The sequence below is a fragment of the Cebus imitator genome, unplaced genomic scaffold, assembly GCF_001604975.1.
Source record: "Cebus imitator isolate Cc_AM_T3 unplaced genomic scaffold, Cebus_imitator-1.0 Scaffold290, whole genome shotgun sequence".
Lineage (NCBI taxonomy): Eukaryota > Metazoa > Chordata > Mammalia > Primates > Cebidae > Cebus > Cebus imitator.
Genome location: NW_016107605.1, coordinates 2,407,998 through 2,427,087, shown reverse-complemented (window position 1 = coordinate 2,427,087; position 19,090 = coordinate 2,407,998). Strand labels below are relative to the sequence as shown.

Sequence of the window (19,090 nt, the reverse complement as noted above, 5' to 3'; positions counted from 1 at the left end):
AACACATGGGTTTGGCTGTGTTCCAAAAAAATTTTATTTTCCAAAATAGACAAGAGGCCAGATTTGGCCCTTAAGATGTAAAATGGTGCCCCTTCTATGTCTTGGAAGGCCCTGGCTCTAGACTGACCATTTTCTCATGGAGATATTCTGCACTCACTGGTTAACGAAGGGTAAGAAATGGGCAATATCTCACCCACAATCGCGAGCCCCCTGTGAGATAAAGTATGATGGAGTGGTTTGTGGCCAAGCCCTATGGGAGAGACCGAAGGCTTACTTGGTTGGGGAAAGAGTACTAAGTAAGCAATTCAGAAAATCCCTGTTATTGTTGAGATTCTGTTAGCACAGTGGTTTTCAACCCTGGCTACACAATAAAATTACCTGGGAGGTCTTAAAAATCCTGATGCCCAGGCCTTACACCAAATCAGTTAAATCAGAATCTCTGGAAGTTGGGCTAGGCAGTAATTTTTAAAGCTCCCAGGTGATTACAATCTCAGAACTGTTGTGCTGGCTGTGATATCAGCCAGTTGTGAACATAGTTCTGCCTGTTGGCCCAAAGCTTGCCCTAAAATGGTGCCTTCTATGCCTTTTTAACTGCATTATAGCTGAATTTGAATATATAGATTTCTACATTTCTGTGTATGTGTATATATATATATATGTCTGTACAGTAGTGAAAGCCCTATAAATTAAATAAATTAAGGCTTAATAAATGTGGTTTGTCACCACATGTTCTCACTCATAAATGAGAGCTGAATAATGAGAACATATGGACACAGGAAGGGGAACATCACACACCGGGACCAGTTTGGGAGCTGAGGGCTAGGGAAGGGATAGCATTAGGAGAAATACCTAATGTAGACGAGTTGATGGGTACAGCAAACCACCATGGCACATGTACACCTATGTAACAAACCTGCATGTTCTGCACGTGTGTCTCAAGTTCTTAAAGTATAAATTAAAGTAGAATAATAATAAAATAAAATAAATAAATGTGGTTTGTAATTTTGCAGATAAGTTTTTTTCTTGTAGGAAATAGTTTGCATTCTCAATCTTGATTTGCAAGATACCATATTTCTTTAATTTAAACACATTTTCCCACATTGTCCGCCTCACTTTTTTTTTTTTTTTTTTTTTTTTTTTTTTTTTCCCATTTTTTTTTTTTTTTTTTTTTTTTTTTTTTTTTTTAACCATTTCCGAAATTAGGATGCATCATATAATGGAAATAAACATTTAATGTAGTTTTCCTTTTTGTACTTGTAGGGGATTACAAGTTTTCCCACAGTACACTTTATCTTTCAAGGTGATCTGACCTTCCTCATAAACAGAAGTTTCCTACCTACTGGGAACTGGAATAAATGCTTTCTATTTCAGCCAATAAGATGGTAAACTGATGTGATTCAACAATGTAAACAGCCCCTTTTGGTAAATGCTCACTCTTTTTAGATAAAATGGTCAAAAACAGGTGATTCAGGTGAGGATGTGTCTTATATGATCTCATGGTGGCAGATGTGGCCTTTGGACCCATGTGTTGACCTTTGGGCATTTAGTACCTGTAGAGTGGGTGGTCTGGAATACTCTCCTTACTGGCGACCTTTGAGGGAGTGACTAGTCCCATGGATGGTCATGTTGTGGGCACCTCTGTGCATTTCCTGATGTCCTTATATAATTTGTGGAATGTTCTTTTGCAGCTTGGCTAGGGTCTGTGGTTTCTGCAGATGCCTTAACTTCACTTTGGCCCTTGACAGTGCTTCAGATTCTAAGTCCCAGCTATATCCTCCATCCAGTGTCTGGCATTGTCTGTTCACCCTCAGACTCTACTAGATCACCTGGTTCTTCACCATGGTGAGCTCAGGGCAGGCCCGCTGATTTTCACCATAGCCTCATTTTGATTGTTCTTCATGGTATCTAGGATGTTCTGGGTTCATCTAAGCCTCATGGGAATCAAGATTGATTTAAGAAAGCTAAGCCAACCTTCTTTCTATCCATTTACATTGTGATGCTAAGATTATTCTGTAGCTACCCCTAAAGTTTTGTGCAGGGGATTTCATAAAACAATTTTCTTTCGAAGTATTGAAGAGAAATGAAATAAAAATTCATCTGTTTTCTGTGTTTCCCAACTAACTGTATTAGTTGAGAGCTAATACAGCTTTTAGTCTGGGTGAAGCCCAGAGAAGGCAAATAAAATGTGCCTCACTTGTTTCTGAGACCCTTCTTCCAATAGCCCAGACTTTTTTTTTCCTGTCTGACCAGATCTTCTTTATCATAAAACTGTGATCTAGTCTATCAGATCTAGCTTTTGCTGAATGAGAGCAAAAATGATTTAGAAAATGATTTTCTCTTTCTGTGTTTTCTTCTACTAGTTTAATAATTTTTGGTCTTACATTAAGTCTTTAGTCCATTTTGAGTTGATTTTTGAATATGGTAAGAGATAGGGATCTCATTTCATTCTTCTGTATATGGGTATTCAGTTTTCCTAGCACCATTTATTGAAGAAATGATCCTTTCTCCATTGAGTGTTCTTGGTGTCTTTGTCGAAAATCGTTGGCTGTAAATGTATGGATTTGGTTTTGAGTTCTCTATTCTGTTCCGTTGCTTTATGTGTCTGTTTTTATGCCAGTGCCATGCTGTTTTGATTAACATAGCTTTCTAGTAAATTTTGAAGTCATGTAGTTTGACGCCTCCAGCTTCATAATTATTTTCTTGCTTGAGACCTTAAGAAAGTTAGCTTTGAAACTCAAAGATGATCAATGGTATCTTTGTTCTGTCTGCTGTCTTTATCCCTAGACAATAGGTCTCTTGGCTCCACCTTGGTTATGGAAGGCTCACTATTGACAAAATATTATCCACATTTGCACTTTGAAGAGAAGTGATTAAATTGATGGTTTGTGTTGTAGTTGACAGTGTTTTAGAATTGAGAGACCATGGTGGTATCAAAGAAGGGACTTTGGGGCATTAAAGATCAAGTGCTGGCCAATTAGATTCAAGATTGGTGACTGATATTTAATTTTTTACCAAAACAATGAGACAAAATTAGTTTATTGACTTAGAGACAATTCTGACAAATGAGGTGGATACAACCCAATCAATCTTAAACTGAGTGTAAGTATTTAATTTGCTGATGATCTGTATTTAAATCATGTTTCAGTGGCTGTAAAATCTTCAACCCTGCAAATCTAATCACTATCTTTGATGATATTTCTTGCTTAATGTTTATCATCTCTCATATTCATCATGATGAGCAAGTATCTATGTATATTTTCTCCTGGATATCTTGAATAAAATGGAGTTTTGTGTTAGAAGAGAACAAGGAAGAGTAAATCCAACTGTCTAATGTAAAGGTGAAAAAGGAATCTGGCAGCAGATAATGGGAGGGAAATGCAGATAAAACTTTTTAAGTTTGTGTTGGCAAAGCAAACACAAATGACAGAATATTGGCACAGTTTATTCAATTTATGGTTGATAGGGTTGTAAATGATTATTAAACAATTCTGGAATACATAATTAAGAATCATAACAATATTCTACCATCAGTCACTGCTGGTAGTGGAATGCTACCAGTTGGGCTGGATGGACCAAGGGATTATGTGAACATGTCTTAACTATTTCATGTGCGGTCAACTTAAGCTTTATTTTAGAGTCATCTTTGGTATGATTGGATTTTTTACTTTTGATTTTGTTTCTTTTAAACAGCCAAAGGTTATTGATACAAAAAAGTTAGTCTTTTCTTATTCAACACTTCTTTGAATCAGTACTTTCATAAAAATTATTGATCATTGATTTATCAGAATCATTAGTTGCTTGATTTAGGTATAAATTACAGCATGAATATAATTTCTCTTTAGTTTGCCTAATTTAATATCTTTATAGTTTTTCCTTCTTATGTTTGGAAATAACATTTGTAGAAAAGGAGACTAGTTGATTAACAATACATTTTAAAAACTGAATTTGTCTGAATTTTTGTTCTCTATGAAACAAGCGTTTTTCCAACAAGCATATGAAAAAAAGCTCAACATCACTGATTGTTAGAGAAATGCAAATCAAAACCATAATGAGATACCATTTCAAACCAGTCAGAATGGCCATTATTATAAAGTAAAAAAAAAAAACAGATGCTGGAGAGGTTGCAGAGAAAAAGGAATGCTTACACACTGTTGGTGGGAGTGTAAATTAGTTCAGCCATTGTGGAAAATAGTGTGGCAGTTCCTCAAAGACCTAAAAACAACTACCATTTGACCCAGTATTCCCATGACTGGATGTATAGTCAGAGTAATATAAATCATTCCACTGTAAAGACATATACACATACATGTCCATTGCAGCACCATTCACAATAGCGAAGTCATGGAATCAACCTAAATGTCCATCAGTGGTAGACTGGATAAAGGAAATGTGGTATATATACACCATGGAATACTATGCTGTCATAAAAAAGAATGAGATTATATCCTTTGTAGGAACATGGAAGGAGCTGGAGGCCATTATCTTTAACAGCCTAATGCAGGAACAGAAAACCAAATACCACATGTTCTCACTTATAAGTAGGAGCTAAATGATGAGAACACATGGACACACAGAGGGGAACAACAGACGCTGGGGCCTACCAGAGGGTGGAGGGAAAGAATCAGGAAAAATAACTGTTGGGTGCTAGACTTAATACATACCTGGGTGATGAAATAATCTGTACAACAACTTTTCATGACATGAGTTTACCTATATAAGAAATCTGCACATGTACCCCTGAACTTAAAAGTTAAAAAACAAATATTAAATTTAGTTTAAAAAACTGGCATTTACCTAAATAATAGTAATGTTTAAAATGACAAAATCTACATGTGCTAGAATTAATATGTTAACAGTTGGGTTTCCTGAGAAATACTACACCTAATTGTTGGGGTTTCTCTTTTTTCCTTTTTTTTTTTTTTTTAGTATATATTTTATTGTGTTTTAGGTTTTGGGGTTCATGTGAAGAACATGCAAGATTGTTGCATAGGTACATACATGCCAATGTGGTTTGCTGCCTTCCTCTCCATCACTTATATCTGGCATTTTCCCCCATGGTATCCCTCCCCAACTCCCCACCCCCCACTGTCCCTCCCTTAGTTCCCCCCAACAGACCCCAGGGTGTGCGATGTTCCCCTCCCTGTGTCCATGTGTTCTCATTGTTCAATACCCACATATAAGGGAGAACATGTGGTGTTTGATTTTCTGTTCTTGTGTCAGTTTGCTGAGAATGATGGTTTCCAGGTTCATCCACGTCCCTGCAAAGGACAGAAACTCATCGCTTTTTATAACTGCACAGTATTCCATGGTCAGTCCGGTGACTTCTTCTCCAGTTATACATTGTTTTTAAGATATCTCATTCAATCTTTGATTTAAAAATTTTTTTCCCTAAACATGTTTAAAATTTTGATAAGACCAACAAAACTACTGATAAGTGAACAATTAAATTGAAAAGGTAAGCTATACGAAACATATCTCCAGCTTTTACCTCTTTCAATTCCAGAATTGTATACTAGTCTCCACTGTAGCAACTCTAAAAGGCAAATTTAACATGGCTAATGCCATGGTAATCCATGAACTCTTGATTTCCCTTCCTACTCACGTCTCTTTACTTTCCTCATCTAAGTAAATATTGCCTCCATTTACCCAGCTGCTCAGGTCATATGCCAGAGAGTCATCCTTAATGCCATATTGCTTTCATAATCCATATCCAATCTGTGAGCAAACTTTGTTGACACTTCAGAATATACCAAAATTCTGTCACTTCTTAACTCCACCACTGCTTACTCAACAAAGCCAGTGTGATCTTCGCTTGGGCTATTGCAACGGCCTCCTAACTGCTTTCCCTTCCATTCCTCATCCCGTCCTTGCCCACTGTCTAGTCTGTTTTGCATAGAGCATTTAGAATGATGCTGTAAAATTCTGGGTCAGATCATGTTACTTTCCTGTTTCAAGCACTTCAGTAACTTCTAGTCATAAGAAGAGAATTGAGAGTGTAGGTGGTGATCTACAAGGCCTGCACAATTTGGTGCCTCAATACCAACCTTCCTGTTGCTCCTGGAATACCACAGTCAAGCTCTTGATCTGCATTTGCTTCTTCTGTTTGGGATGTTTTCCTCCAGATATTTAAAAATGTCTTATTCCTCTATTTCCTTGGGTCCTTTTCAGTGAATCAGAGATACTTTCCCTAATACCGAATCTAAACTAGCCCTTCCCCTTCCCTCTTTATTTTCTTACCCTTCTGAACTTTTCTCATAGCATCTGTCAATACCTGCTATTGGCCAGGTGCAGTGGCTCGTACTTGTAATCTGAGCATTTTCAAGGCTGAGGCAGGCAGATCACTTGAGGTCAGGAGTTTGAGACCAGCCCAGCAAACGTGGTGAAACCCATCTCTACTAAAAACACAAAAATTAGCTGGGCATGGTGGCAGGCACCTGTATTGCTAGCTACTTGGGAGGCTGAGGCATGAGAATCACTTGAACCCAGGAGTCACAGCTTGCAGTGAGCCAAGATTGCACCCCTCCACTCTAGCCTGGGTGATAGAGTGAGACTGTATCTCAAAAAAGAAAGAATACCTGCCGTTGCATTACACAATTACTTATGTATTTGTTTATTCTCTGTCCCCTCTCCTTAGAATGAGGCTTATTGCTGTGTTCTTCTGGCACAGTGTAGGTGCATCATCAATATTTGTTGAATGATGGAGTCCAAAGTTGTTTATTTTTGGGTGGTAAGTGGTTAAGTAAAAACTGGAAGAAACTAATTTGGTATTAGTCTCAGCATGTGGTCTTTTCCTAGTTGTGTTTAGCTCCATATTTATCCAGGAGTAAGTGTACTTCTTGGATTAGGATATTTAGCTACAGCTGCTTATGTGTTTAACATGTAAATCTCTTTGCTTTGTTATGCCATCTGCGTGGCACAGAGAGCTGGTGGAATTGGAGAGGGATCTACATGTGCTTTGTTCTTGTCCCTCAATAGCTCTGAGTAATGGCTTATGTTAGCAGTGGTTGTTAATCTAGCAAACAAAACCCTAAACTATATTTTTAAAAAGGTTATGGTTGTTTTACACTTTTTGTATCATTTGTGGTAAAGATTGTTTTGGGTTAAATTGTGCCATTCTCCACCCCCAAATTCATGTATCAAAGCCCTAACCCCAGTGCCTCAGAATGTGACTGTATTTGGAGTTAGGGCCTTTGGATATAGAGGTAATTAAATTAAAATGGGGTCATTTGGGTGGACCCTAATCCAATATGACTGGTGTCCTTATCAGAAGAGAAGATGAGGATGTATGGGAAAGACACCATGGTTGTTTGCATGTATGTGAAGACACAGAGAGGGAACAGCCATCGACAGCCAAGGAGTGAGGCCTCAGGAGAAACCAAACCCGTTGACACCTTGGTTTTGGACTTCTGACCTCCAGAACTGTAAAAAAAATACATTTCTGTTGTTTAACCTAGGGGTCCCCAATCCCTAGGCCTCCAGTGCCAGTACCAGTTGAGTACCCCAACTGATGCCTGTCCATGGCCTATTAGGAACTGGGCCACACAACAGGAGATGAGTGGTGGGCGGGTAAGCAAGAGAAACTTCCTCTGTATTTACAGCCACCCTGAATCGTTTGCATTACTGCCTGAGCTCCAACTCCTGTCAGATCAGCAGCGGCATTAGATTCTCATGGGAGCACCCTATTGTGATCTAGGTTGCTTACTCCTTATGAGAATCTAATGCCTGATGATCTGTCACTGTGTCCTATCACCCCCAGATGGGACCGTCCAATTGCAGAAAACACAAGCTCAGGGCTCCTGCTGATTGTACATTATGGTGAGTTGTATAGTTATTTCATTATACATTACAGTGTAATAACAATATAAAGTACATAATAAATGTAATATGCTTGAATCATCCTGAAACCATCTACCCCACCCTGGTCTGTGGAAAAGTTGTCTTCCATAAAATAGATCTCTGGTACCAAAAAGGTTGGGGACCCCTGGCTTAAGCCACCCAGTCTGTGGTATTTTGTTTTGGCAGCCATGGAAGACTAATGAAAGGATTGAAAAAATGAAAAAAATGAGTAATGAAAAGGATGTGCCTGCTCTTTTTATTTATAGTTTGAAAATGAATTATGGTAATCTGTCTTTTTAGGGGAGGGCAAAAAAAGACTGAATATAATATACTTGATCACTTTGAACTGATCAGACCCCAACTAAACTAGACAGTAGATATAGCAGAAAATCCCACATTAAAGACTTCCTTTTAGTGAAAGCTACCATGTGCTATCACTAAACCTGAATTTTGCTGTAGCAACCCATTCTTTTGGTAAACTTGTAGGAATTACTGAACATTGTGGCTCTTGGTTTAAAGGCTTCTAAAATGTATGGTTTCATTCATTTTGTATTTTTTTCATCAAGTCAACCACTGTTTATTTTTCCCAGTATACCGGCTCTGGGTTATTAGGATGAGTCAAACATGGCCCCTGTCCTTATTGAGTTCATGGTAGAGCAGAGGAGGCAATACGTTAACAGGTAATTACAAGACAGTATAAGGAGCGATGGAAGAGCTATGAACAATGGGCTGAGGGGAGGAAGTCACCCCAGGTTGAGATTGCTGAACATTTCCTGTTCTGACCCTAACAAGCAGTTTTGTAGAGTCTGTGGTTGGACTCTACAAATAGATGAAAATGAAAATTTAGTCAGGAGTAAGATCAAAATTGCCTCATAAGCTATGCTAAAGAGTTTGGACTTTGCTTCCAGGCAGCAGGTAGCCTACAGGTAGTGCAAGTACCACAGATTTGAATTTTCAAGGGCTCTAGTGGGAATGTAGAGCTCGTGTGGAGGCAGTGAGATCTCTTAGGAGAGGCTTCATGAAAGACTTAATGAGGGGCAGAATCATTGCACACACTTTTCATAATGATAGATTGGTAGATGGGGCAGAGATTGATTCCCTATTTCTGTGTCATGGATGACAAGGACTTGGAGAGGAAGATGAGAGAGGAGAAGCCCAGATGATCTCTGGGTTTCTGCTTCAGGCTAAAGGTGTCTAAATACTCCACCTTCAGTATTTTTTACCTCTAACCTGAAGCAGAAACCTGAAGCACAAACCTGAAGCAGAAACTTCAAGGTTAGAGGTAAAAACTACTGATGGTGGAGAGGCAGGTTGGTGGACAAAGACTTCTCTACTTTGGGGCATGCTGTGTTTTCATTTTCTATCACCTATTAAATTAAATATTAACTATTTCCTTGACTTTTATAACTTTTTATTCAAGATGTGATCTATTTCTTAGCCTTCTCACCCCATTTCCTGTTTTTACCCCATGGTTTGCTAAGTTTGACTATCTGCTACTTTTAGACAAAATAAATTTTTGCCTCTTTCCCTTTGCACACAGTTTTCTTCCCCTGGCTTATGTACCTCCCTTCTGTCTCTTCTGGTCAAAGATTATCTGTTCTTAAAGGCTCTTCTTGGAAGCCCTACTTAATCCTTGTGAATGTTTGCATTTTTGGCAGCACTTTCTTTGTACTTATATAAGGGTAAATAGTTATTATTCTGCCTTTTATGTTGTAACTAGTTGTGTATTTCTCTTATTGCCATATTGGAGCTTATTCGTATTTATTTCCTGAATACCTAGAGTATTATTTTGAACAAAATATGTGCATGATAAGTGTTTATTGGCTTGAAAGGAATTAAAAGAAAATGAAAGTTGGTTTGGGGGGGCTGTTGAATGTTATCTAGAGGCATGAATTTTTTTGGGTTCTCAACCCTTTAATCTTCCTGTGTACTTTAGTTAATTCAGCCGGGTTGTTTTTGGTAGAAGTAAAAAAATAGTTGAAATTATCAGTGACTTGAAGAAGGGACACCCCCTCTCCTCGCTGAGACTCACAGTTTTTACTTTGAAAGATCACTATTTTTACTTATCTATAGGCAGTTTTATTTTTCTACCCTTCTACTTTCTTTCAGAACCCTGTTGAAGTTTCAGCTAATTAACATAGCTTAAATGTCTTATACTTTATTTCATACATTAAAATTAACTCAAGGGAGCAAAAGTATCCCTGAAGGCTCCTGTGAGCTATTGGAGGAAGGTTAAAATTCAAAGTGGTTTAGCTAATAAATAAGAAAAGAGATGGCTGTTAACATGGCTTTTTTATTCTACAATGAGAGTAGAATTTAAAAAAATTGGAACTATGTTGGGAAGGAACAAGGTTATAGAATATAATTGTGTTACCCAAGCGTTGGCATTAAAAAAGACATTTCACAAAGCTAGCATCTGAGATGCTAAAGCAATTGTTGCACCGATACAACAAATGAAAGTAAGTCACAACATGTTCTACAGAGTCCCTATCGTATGCCAGTGTGGCTCTGTATAATGACAGTTGATGGCTAGATTAAAAGCATATCAATTTAATTTTCAGCATCTTTAGAGCATCTAGAGAAGCACACCTGAATTAGGAAAATCTATAAAAACCATTTTTTCCCTTAATTTTAATATATAAATATTTTTACACACCATTTAAAATATATCTGGTTTTGTGGAATGTTAAACTTGTAGAATTAATTGAGTGGGAATTTCTTCTTTATACATTGGCTGAAAGCTTTAATTTAGCACCATTTCAATGGAAGCTCCTTCCTGTAACTATGATGAAGGTGTGTCTTCGTAGCTTAGCACAGATTTACAGACTAACGAAAATAGCAAACCCAAGCTCTCTAATGCTGCAAGCTTGTAGATTTCCTATATGAGAGGGATCCCTAAAATCTGAGAAAGAGGGGAATGAGAGGGTTGTGTATCAGTGACAAAAGGTAAAGTTAGCAAGACAAGGGCTTGGACCGTACATTAGAATCATCTTCATTGCAAGTTCCAACTAAAGTTTTCATATTACTTACAGAAATATAACTGATTTAGTACTGAAAAAGAAAATGAGGACACAGGATTTATTTTACAGGATAACTTGAAAGCTAATTTTACTGGTCGCTGGTATTCCTTCAAGAGGTGGGAGACCTTTTCAAGAAGCATATGCACCCTCCCATCCTCCCCCTTGGTGAGAATCATCTGCTATGGTGAGTCACAGTCACTGATAGAAATAAGTTACTTCTCTTAGGTGAGTTGGGTTTAAAGAATATTCTTTCAGCTTTCCTTTTTTTCCAAAGAATTGTCAAGCCATGTTTACTTTCTGAAATAAAAGGAATGATTGAAAACATCACTTGACTTTAGTTTAATCAATATCAAATAACTGCATTGTAGTATTTTAAAAGAAGATGTAGGTACAAACAACTTAAAAAAGTGAATAACTTGCAAGTTGCAATTGCCTTTTTTGATGGAAGCACAGTGTTCTTATACAATGTTCTTTTCACATTTCTTACTTCTCTGGCACTTATTATAAGGAACAAAGCATTTCTGGAATGCTCATTTTAATTTCAAAGCCTAGGCTATTCTATGGAAAACATTTGGCGCATGGAGGATCTGAACAATAGAGGAGGAATGTGCAGTGGGAAGCATCATGAATTGCGGCACTTAAATACATTTTGAGGGAACATTTCAGACAATGATACTTATTCTTCATTTTAAACAAAGGTTTTAAACTAGGTGTTATAATTTGTCTTAATCTAGACAAATATCTTTTAACTCTCAATATATAAATTAGACTGAGAAGAGTGAGATATTTGCCTTTTGGAATTCGTGAAAACCCATGTAGTAAATCAGGTTTATTATTCGTCTTCTATAATCCATGATGAAGACACATGATCTATTTAGCTCCTTGTAAAGCATATAGAATGTGCTTTGTTAACTGCCTTTATCACGTTTAACATGGGGAGCCCCAAGAGCAAGATAAGCTTAGGTCCAGATAGAATACCTTTGAAAAGGATTCCCATAACCAATTTTCTGAATCCATGTGGGGAACAAACTAGAAAATATACATGAAATGCCAACAAATATTTGTGTCATATTACGCAGTTTACAAAATACTTTACCTCATTTGACCTTCCCCAGTCTTGTAGGATAATAGTGATTGTTCTTATTTTCTAAGAGAGGAAACAAAGGCCTACCACAAGACCTTCCACTCTGGGTGATGAACATGGAAATAAAGCAAATTAGAATGAAATAGAGGATCTGTTGAATAAGGGGAGGAGGGTAGGAGGGCAGACAAAAATGGTTTTCATCTACATATTTCCCACATAACTTATTAAGTCCGTTTTTAGTTTGTTGATGAAAACTGGGTACAGATATCCAAGTAAACAAACATCAAATGCTCCATAAACAACCAACAAGCAAAATCTCTGGAGGCTACTAAGCAGGAAGTGGTATGTAGTTTGCTGTCAAAGATGTGGTGCATGATTATTATGAGCCTCCACTGTTTCATGACTTGCAGCAGCTTAGCTTTCAATAGGAGTTTCAGGTCTTCTATTTTAAATATTAGATACAAGTTGTTTTTTTCCTTTCTCCCATTCCTCTACGATGGTGATTTTAAAGCTTTGTTTATAAAAATTTAATCCAAAACTTGTAATTGTGATCCAAGATTTAATTAAGAAATGGGGTTTTTTTAAATAGTATAATTCAGTATGATGTTTTTGTTTCCAAATACAGAAGCTTAATTTTTATTTTTAAGTAATGTTCTTATTATGAGTTTGTTATTGTATTTAAGATTTGTTTCTTTCTTTTTTTGTTTTTGTTTTTTCCCAAGCTTTATTAAGTTAAAATTGGCAAATAAAATTTGCATATATTTATGGTATACCCTGTGATGTTTTGATATATGTATACATTGTAAAATGATTAAATCAAGCTAATTAATACATTTATCACTTCATATCCTTGTGTTGAGGAGTTTGTTCAAGTTTTACTACTGGAAGAATGCTCTAGAAGCCTGTGTATATATGTGCATTGTTTTAATTACAGAAACTTCATATAAAAAATATAGAACTCTGATAAAACAGTCAAAAATGAGAGAAGTAGAAATTTATCTCTAAAATATCAAATAATTGTAAAATAAAATTTATACCACTTTTTAGCCAGCAATCTACATTAAGAGGGAGCCAAAAATAATTATAATGAAGTCAGTATTAGTTTATTTAGGCTGAGAATAGAGATAACTAATATTAGGAGAGGGAGAAACATTCTGAATCATATAAAACAGTGGTTGCCTCAGAGGGCAAAGGCCAAATCCTTACTATGACCTACTTTCTTGCCTTTTGTAACTTCTCAGATCTGTCTCCTACACTTTCCCCTAACTCATTTGGCCTCTCAGACTGGCCCCTGTTGAGGGGCCTTTCCTGACCACCACTCACTCCCACCCTGGCTCACTCTGTTCTCTCCCCCAACTTTGTTTTTCCTCAAAACATTTACTAAGCCTTACATTTTTTATTTGTTTATATGTTTATTGTATGCTGCCAATACTAAGAATGTAAACTCCATAAAAGCATGAAATGCATTATTTTTCCATCATCCAGAACAATGTAGAAAGTAGGTGTTCAGTAAATATTTAACACGGAAATGATCTGATCAGTGGGATAGTTGAAGAGAGGGACATTTTAATGTGTATATTTTGAAATTCAATCGCAATGGCTCTCACTTCTTTCCTGTCTTTGGTTGAGAGCTCCATGGTGGCCAATGCGCTGTTCTTGGTGCCATGACTTGACTTTTGCAGATTTGCCAACAGCACTGGAAATGAGTCATGTTACTATGAAATACATTTGACTTTTGAACAACACTGGTTTGAACTGTGCAGGTCCACTTTTATTTGAATTTTTTTTCAATAAAAGTTACACCAAGTGTGCCTGCCTCTCCTGCCTTCCCTTCCACCTTCTCCATCTTTTCTGCCTCTTACACCGCTGAGGCAGCAAGACCAACCCCTCCTCTTCTTCCTCTTCCTCAGGAATATGAATATGATGAGGATGAAGACCTTTATGATGATCCACTTCTACTTATTGAATTGTAATTATGTTTTCTCTTCCTTATGATTGTTTAAATAATACTATCTTGTCTCTAGCTTATCTTATTGTAAGAGTATAGTTATATAGTACATATAGATAAAAGATCTGTGTTAATTGACTATGTTATCAGGCTTCTGGTCAATGGTAGGCTATTAGTAGTTATGTTTTTGAGGAGTTGAAAGTTATACTCAGATTTTCAACTGCACAATGGGTTGGCGCCCCTAACCCTTGAGATGCTCAAGAGTCAACTATATTTCCTTTCGTTCTGGGCTGTAATATTCCAGGACTGTGTTCTCCTTACAATTTGTCAATTGAGTACTTTGTATGTTTTCAATTTTAGGTTACCACACTTGTAAACTGTCCCCAGAACCCTTCCAACAGGAAAAAAGGACGTTCGAAAAGAGCCAGTGTTCTTCTAGCTTCTGTGGAGGAAGCAACTTGGAATTTATTAAACAAGGGAGAGAAGATTGCCCAGGAAGCGACAGTTCTAAAGGATGAGCTTACTGCTTCACTTGAGGAAGTTCGCAAAGAAAGTGAGTACTCTAGTCCTGATCAGGAGTAAACTGCATATCTTTAGGGTGTTAGTCACCAAATTAGATTTGTGAGTGTGTTATTTTTGTTGGCTCCTGTTTTTCAATCTTTTGCAGAGCTGTGAAGAGCTAGCTGTGGGAGGCAGAGAGGCTCATTAGACAGCTCCAAGGCTCGGTCCCACTGTGGGCTCTTCTTTTTAGTCGTTTGGTACCCCCAGGCAATTCTTCTTCCTCCCCCGCCTTGCCATAGCTTTTCCATAAAAAACAAAGAGAAGAGTACCCTTTTTTGGTCATAGAATATAGTGAGAAATGACTAATGAAGCTGAAGATTTGTCTATACATAAATAAATTATGAAGTTCCTTGTAAACAGTTGGGAAACAGAAGTTTCAGACCTGACCACCACAGAAGTACATTTTTAACTTTGCAATTTTCTGGAGGTTTACATTTCCTAAACTTTTTAAAAAATGCTTTGCATAAACTATGCATGAGCCAAGTTCCTGCTTTGTTAATATTACATAATAAAAGCATATATCTAATCTTTTTGAGATCTTTACATATGATAATACAGCAATTTTCTAATGAATATAAATCTCATATGTAGGATAGTTTTAAAATAATTGCTGAATATTTTTTGGTTAGTAGAATGATGTCGTATATATCAGCTTTCTGCAACTATCTATTTTGGGAGGAAAAGGAAAGTTAAATTTTCTTGTTCAGCTTTGTAAAAGAGACTTGGGATTTTTAAATATTTTTCTCCATCAACTCCCAACATAACTTTAAGAAAATCAATAAGTCTTTGCTAATTAAATAATTAAAATGAATATACTAGTCACAGTAAACTTTATGTCAAATGTATGATAGGGGATTATTTGTTATATACTTAAAAATTTTTATATTTACATAAATTTATTTTCTAAATAAATTTTATTGTGTAAATTTAAGGTATACAACATGATGTTATGAAATATACATAAATAGTAAAATGGTTACTATAATAAAGTAAATTGACATAGTCATCATCTCACAGTTTCCCATTTCTGTGTGTGTGTAGCAAGAGCATCTAAATCCACTCATTTAGTAAAACTCCTGAATACAACATTATTAACTGTTGTCTTGGCGTTGTATGTTAGATCTCTAGAGTTGTTCATTCTTCATAACTGCAACTTTGTATCCTTTGATCTGAATTGGCCCGCTTCCTCACTCCTGCCCCCAGCCCCTGGTAGATACTGTGTTATTCTCTATCTCTGTCTATGTGACTTTCTTAAACAAAGATTCTACATATAAGTGATATGCAATAGTTTTCTTTCTATGTCTAGCTTATTTTACTTAGCATGATGTCCTCCAGTTTCATCCATGTTTGTGGGTCTGTCCTGCAGACCCTGACTCAGCAATGGATGAATAATGTACACTGAAACACAGAATACAGTGAATGGGTGGGCTGGGGTGTCCGGGCCACTAACAGACACTCGAGAAGAGTGCTGTAAAGAGATAGCAGCTGCCGGCCCTGACCCGCTGGCATCACTGGCCTTTATTCAGCACACATTAAAGACAAAAGTCTGAGTCAACACCACTAGAGGTTAAAGATTAAAGGACAGGCTCTGAGGCCTAAAGCAAATCCATTAGTGGGTAATATCCTTAGTCAACCTCCCCCTGAGAGAGCCATCTGAAATATCAAAGGTTAGTTTATCGGACCACATGTGTAAACAAGTTATTCACATAAATTCCCCCACATTTCCTAGCTATTTGCTTTTGTTAATAACTAAAGGTAAAGGGGATAAGGCTGCATTCTGCTGAAACTTCTACTGAAACTATGCAGATTTCTTGGCCTTTCAAGAAGGTTTGTGACTATATAACTTTCTCTAATATTCTTTCCTTAATACTTTTGCCACCACCCTGACTGAACTCCTACAATTGTGACAAATGACAGGATCTCCTTTTTTATGTTGTATGTATAGACAAATTTCTTTATCTATTCATCTGTTGATGGACGCTTAGGTTGTTTTCATGTCTTGACTATTTTAAATAATGGGACAGTGAATATGGGAGTGCACGTATCTTTCTGAAGTGGTGATTTCCTTTACTTCAGTGTTATACCCGGAAGAGGAATTGCTAGCTCTTATGGTAGTTCAATTTCTCATTTCTTTAGGAACCTCCACACTGTTTTCCATAATGGCTAGACTTTGTTATATATGTTATATATAATTTATATTTTATAGATATTCTTCAGACAATATGTAGAAAACATAATGCACAAGGTAATTTGAAAGATATTTGTTGTTTTTCCTTGCTTCTTACCAACTCAGACCCACTCTGTCCTTGTTCTTGATCATCAGCTTCGTCACCAAGTCAGTTTAGACTCTTCCTTTCATTCCACTGTTGCTTCCAATTAATGTCTAAGTTCAATGAACTTTTAAAAACTTTTCTAAAATTTTTATTTTAGGTTGAGGGTACATAAGATGTCATATAGGGGTTTGGTGTACAAATTATTTCATCAGTCAGGTTCAATGAATTTTTTCTCCTTGTGTCTCTCAGATCTGCTCTTTCTACTCTATTCCTAACATTGCTTCATGCATTTAGGATTATTACATTAGCCTTCCTCCATAGTAAAATCAAATGGATCTTTTAGAAATGAAAATATACTCATTTTACTTCTCTGCTTAAAATCATTTTTAGTAGCTGTTAGAAGATCAGGGAGACTGTCTGCTTAAAATCATTTTTAGTAGCTGTTAGAGGATCAGGGGGACTGTCTTTTTCAATAAAGTTCAAACTTTTAAACCTACCTTCTAAAACATTTCATGATTTGGCTTCTACCATTATCTTGCACCTCATTTCCTGTGACTGCTCCTGCCTCAAATATCCCTCCAAACAGGAACTTGCAGTTTCTTGAATGTTCCATGTTGCTTTATACCTCTGTGCATGTGTTACTAGCTACAGTTATACCTTACTTAACAATGTGGACATGTTTGAGAAATGCATCCATATGGTATTTTGTCATTGTGTGAACATCATAGAGTATGCTTACACAAACTTAGATGGTATAGTCTATAACACACCTAGGCCATATGGTATAGCCTGTTGTTCCTAGGCTACAAACCTGCGCAGCGTGTTACTATACTGAATGCTGCAGGCAATTATTAATATAGCATAGCAGTAAGTATTTGTATATCTAAATATAGAAAAGGCACAGTAAAAATACGGTATACAAATTAAAAAATGATATGCCTGTGTAGGCACATACAATGAATGGAAGTTGCAGGACTGTAAGTTGCTTTGAGTGAGCCAGTGAGTGGTGAATGCCTACGACATTACTGATTGTCACTGTAGACTTTATAAACAATGTACACTTAGGCTACCCTAAATTTATTTAAAAATATTTTTCATTCTTCTGTAATAAGTTAGACTTAGCTTACTTTATAAACTTAAATTTTTTAAAACTTTTTGTCTCTTGCAGTAATACTTAGATTACCACAAATACATTGTACAGCTGCACAAAAATATTTTCTTTCTTTATATCCTTATTCTATAAGCTTTATTTCTTTTCTTTTTTTTTGACACAAAGTCTTGCTCTGTCACCAGACTGGAGTGCAGTGGCATGATCTCAGCTCACTGCAACCTCTGCCTCCTGGGCCCCAGTGATTCTTCTGCCTCAGCCATCTGCATAGCTAGGATTACAGGCATGCGCCACTATGCCCAGCTAATTTTTTGTATTTTTAGTAGAGACAGGGTTTCACCATCTTGGCCAGGATGGCCTCAATCTCTTGACCTCATGATCCACCCGCCTTGGCCTCCCAAAGTGCTGGGATTAGAGGTGTGAGCCACCGGTCCTGGCAGCTTTATTTCTTTTTAAAATTTTTAATTATTATTATTTTTTTACTGTTTAAAGTTCTCTACTAAAATTAAGACACGAATACACCCATTAGCCTAGACCTACACAGGGTCAGGGTTATCTTTATTACTGCCTTCCATGTTCATATCTTGTCCCACTGAAAGGTCTTCAGGAGCAATATCATGCATGGGAATTTTCATCTCCTGTGATAACAATGCCTTCTTCTGGAATGCCTCCTGAAAGACCTTCTGGAGACTGTTTTACAGTTATCTTTTTTTTTTTTAATAAGTAGGAGTAGTCTAAAACATCAATAAAAAGTCAGCATAAGAGGTTTGTTTACATCAGTGTCACCAAAACCCACAGGCATTGCACTGCAACGTTATTATGGTGATGAAGCCACTAGGCAATAGGAGCTTTTTGACTCTACTATAATCCTGTGGGACCACTATCATGTATGCATCTGTTGTTGATCAAAATGTTGTTATGCAGAATATGACCATATTCCTGTCACTTGGATTGTCTTTCTAATTCAGCCAGTTCTTACTCATGTAGCAAAGCTGAGCCCAGGTCATCTTTTCCAGGAAGTGTTTCCTGACCCCTCGATGCTGATTTAGATGACTGTCTTCTGTGTCCTCACACAGACTCTGAACATCTCTCATTCATGACACTGACCACCCCATACAGTAAACATTGATATACTTGTTTAGTAAATCTTGACTGTTAGTTAATTTATTGAGTATGGCAGGTACCAGTTATTATTTGATTACCAATGCCTGACACATACAGATAACTGTTTTTTTTTTTTTTTTTTTTTTTTTTTTTTTT

General features: G+C 36.8%; 1 protein-coding gene across 3 annotated transcripts in view; it reads left to right on the top strand.

Annotated features, from left to right (window-relative positions):
* Positions 1 to 19,090, top strand: part of CTNNA3 (catenin alpha 3) — a 1,771,160-nt gene that overhangs the window by 58,087 nt on the left and 1,693,983 nt on the right. For 2 of the 3 annotated variants that reach the window (XM_017502077.2, XM_017502076.2), the window contains exon 3: positions 14,249 to 14,441. The exons of the other annotated variant lie outside the window; for it this stretch is intronic. In XM_017502077.2, coding sequence (XP_017357566.1) covers positions 14,249 to 14,441 — 193 coding nt within the window. The remainder of the gene's footprint in view (positions 1 to 14,248; positions 14,442 to 19,090) is intronic. 3 annotated transcript variants of the gene reach the window in all.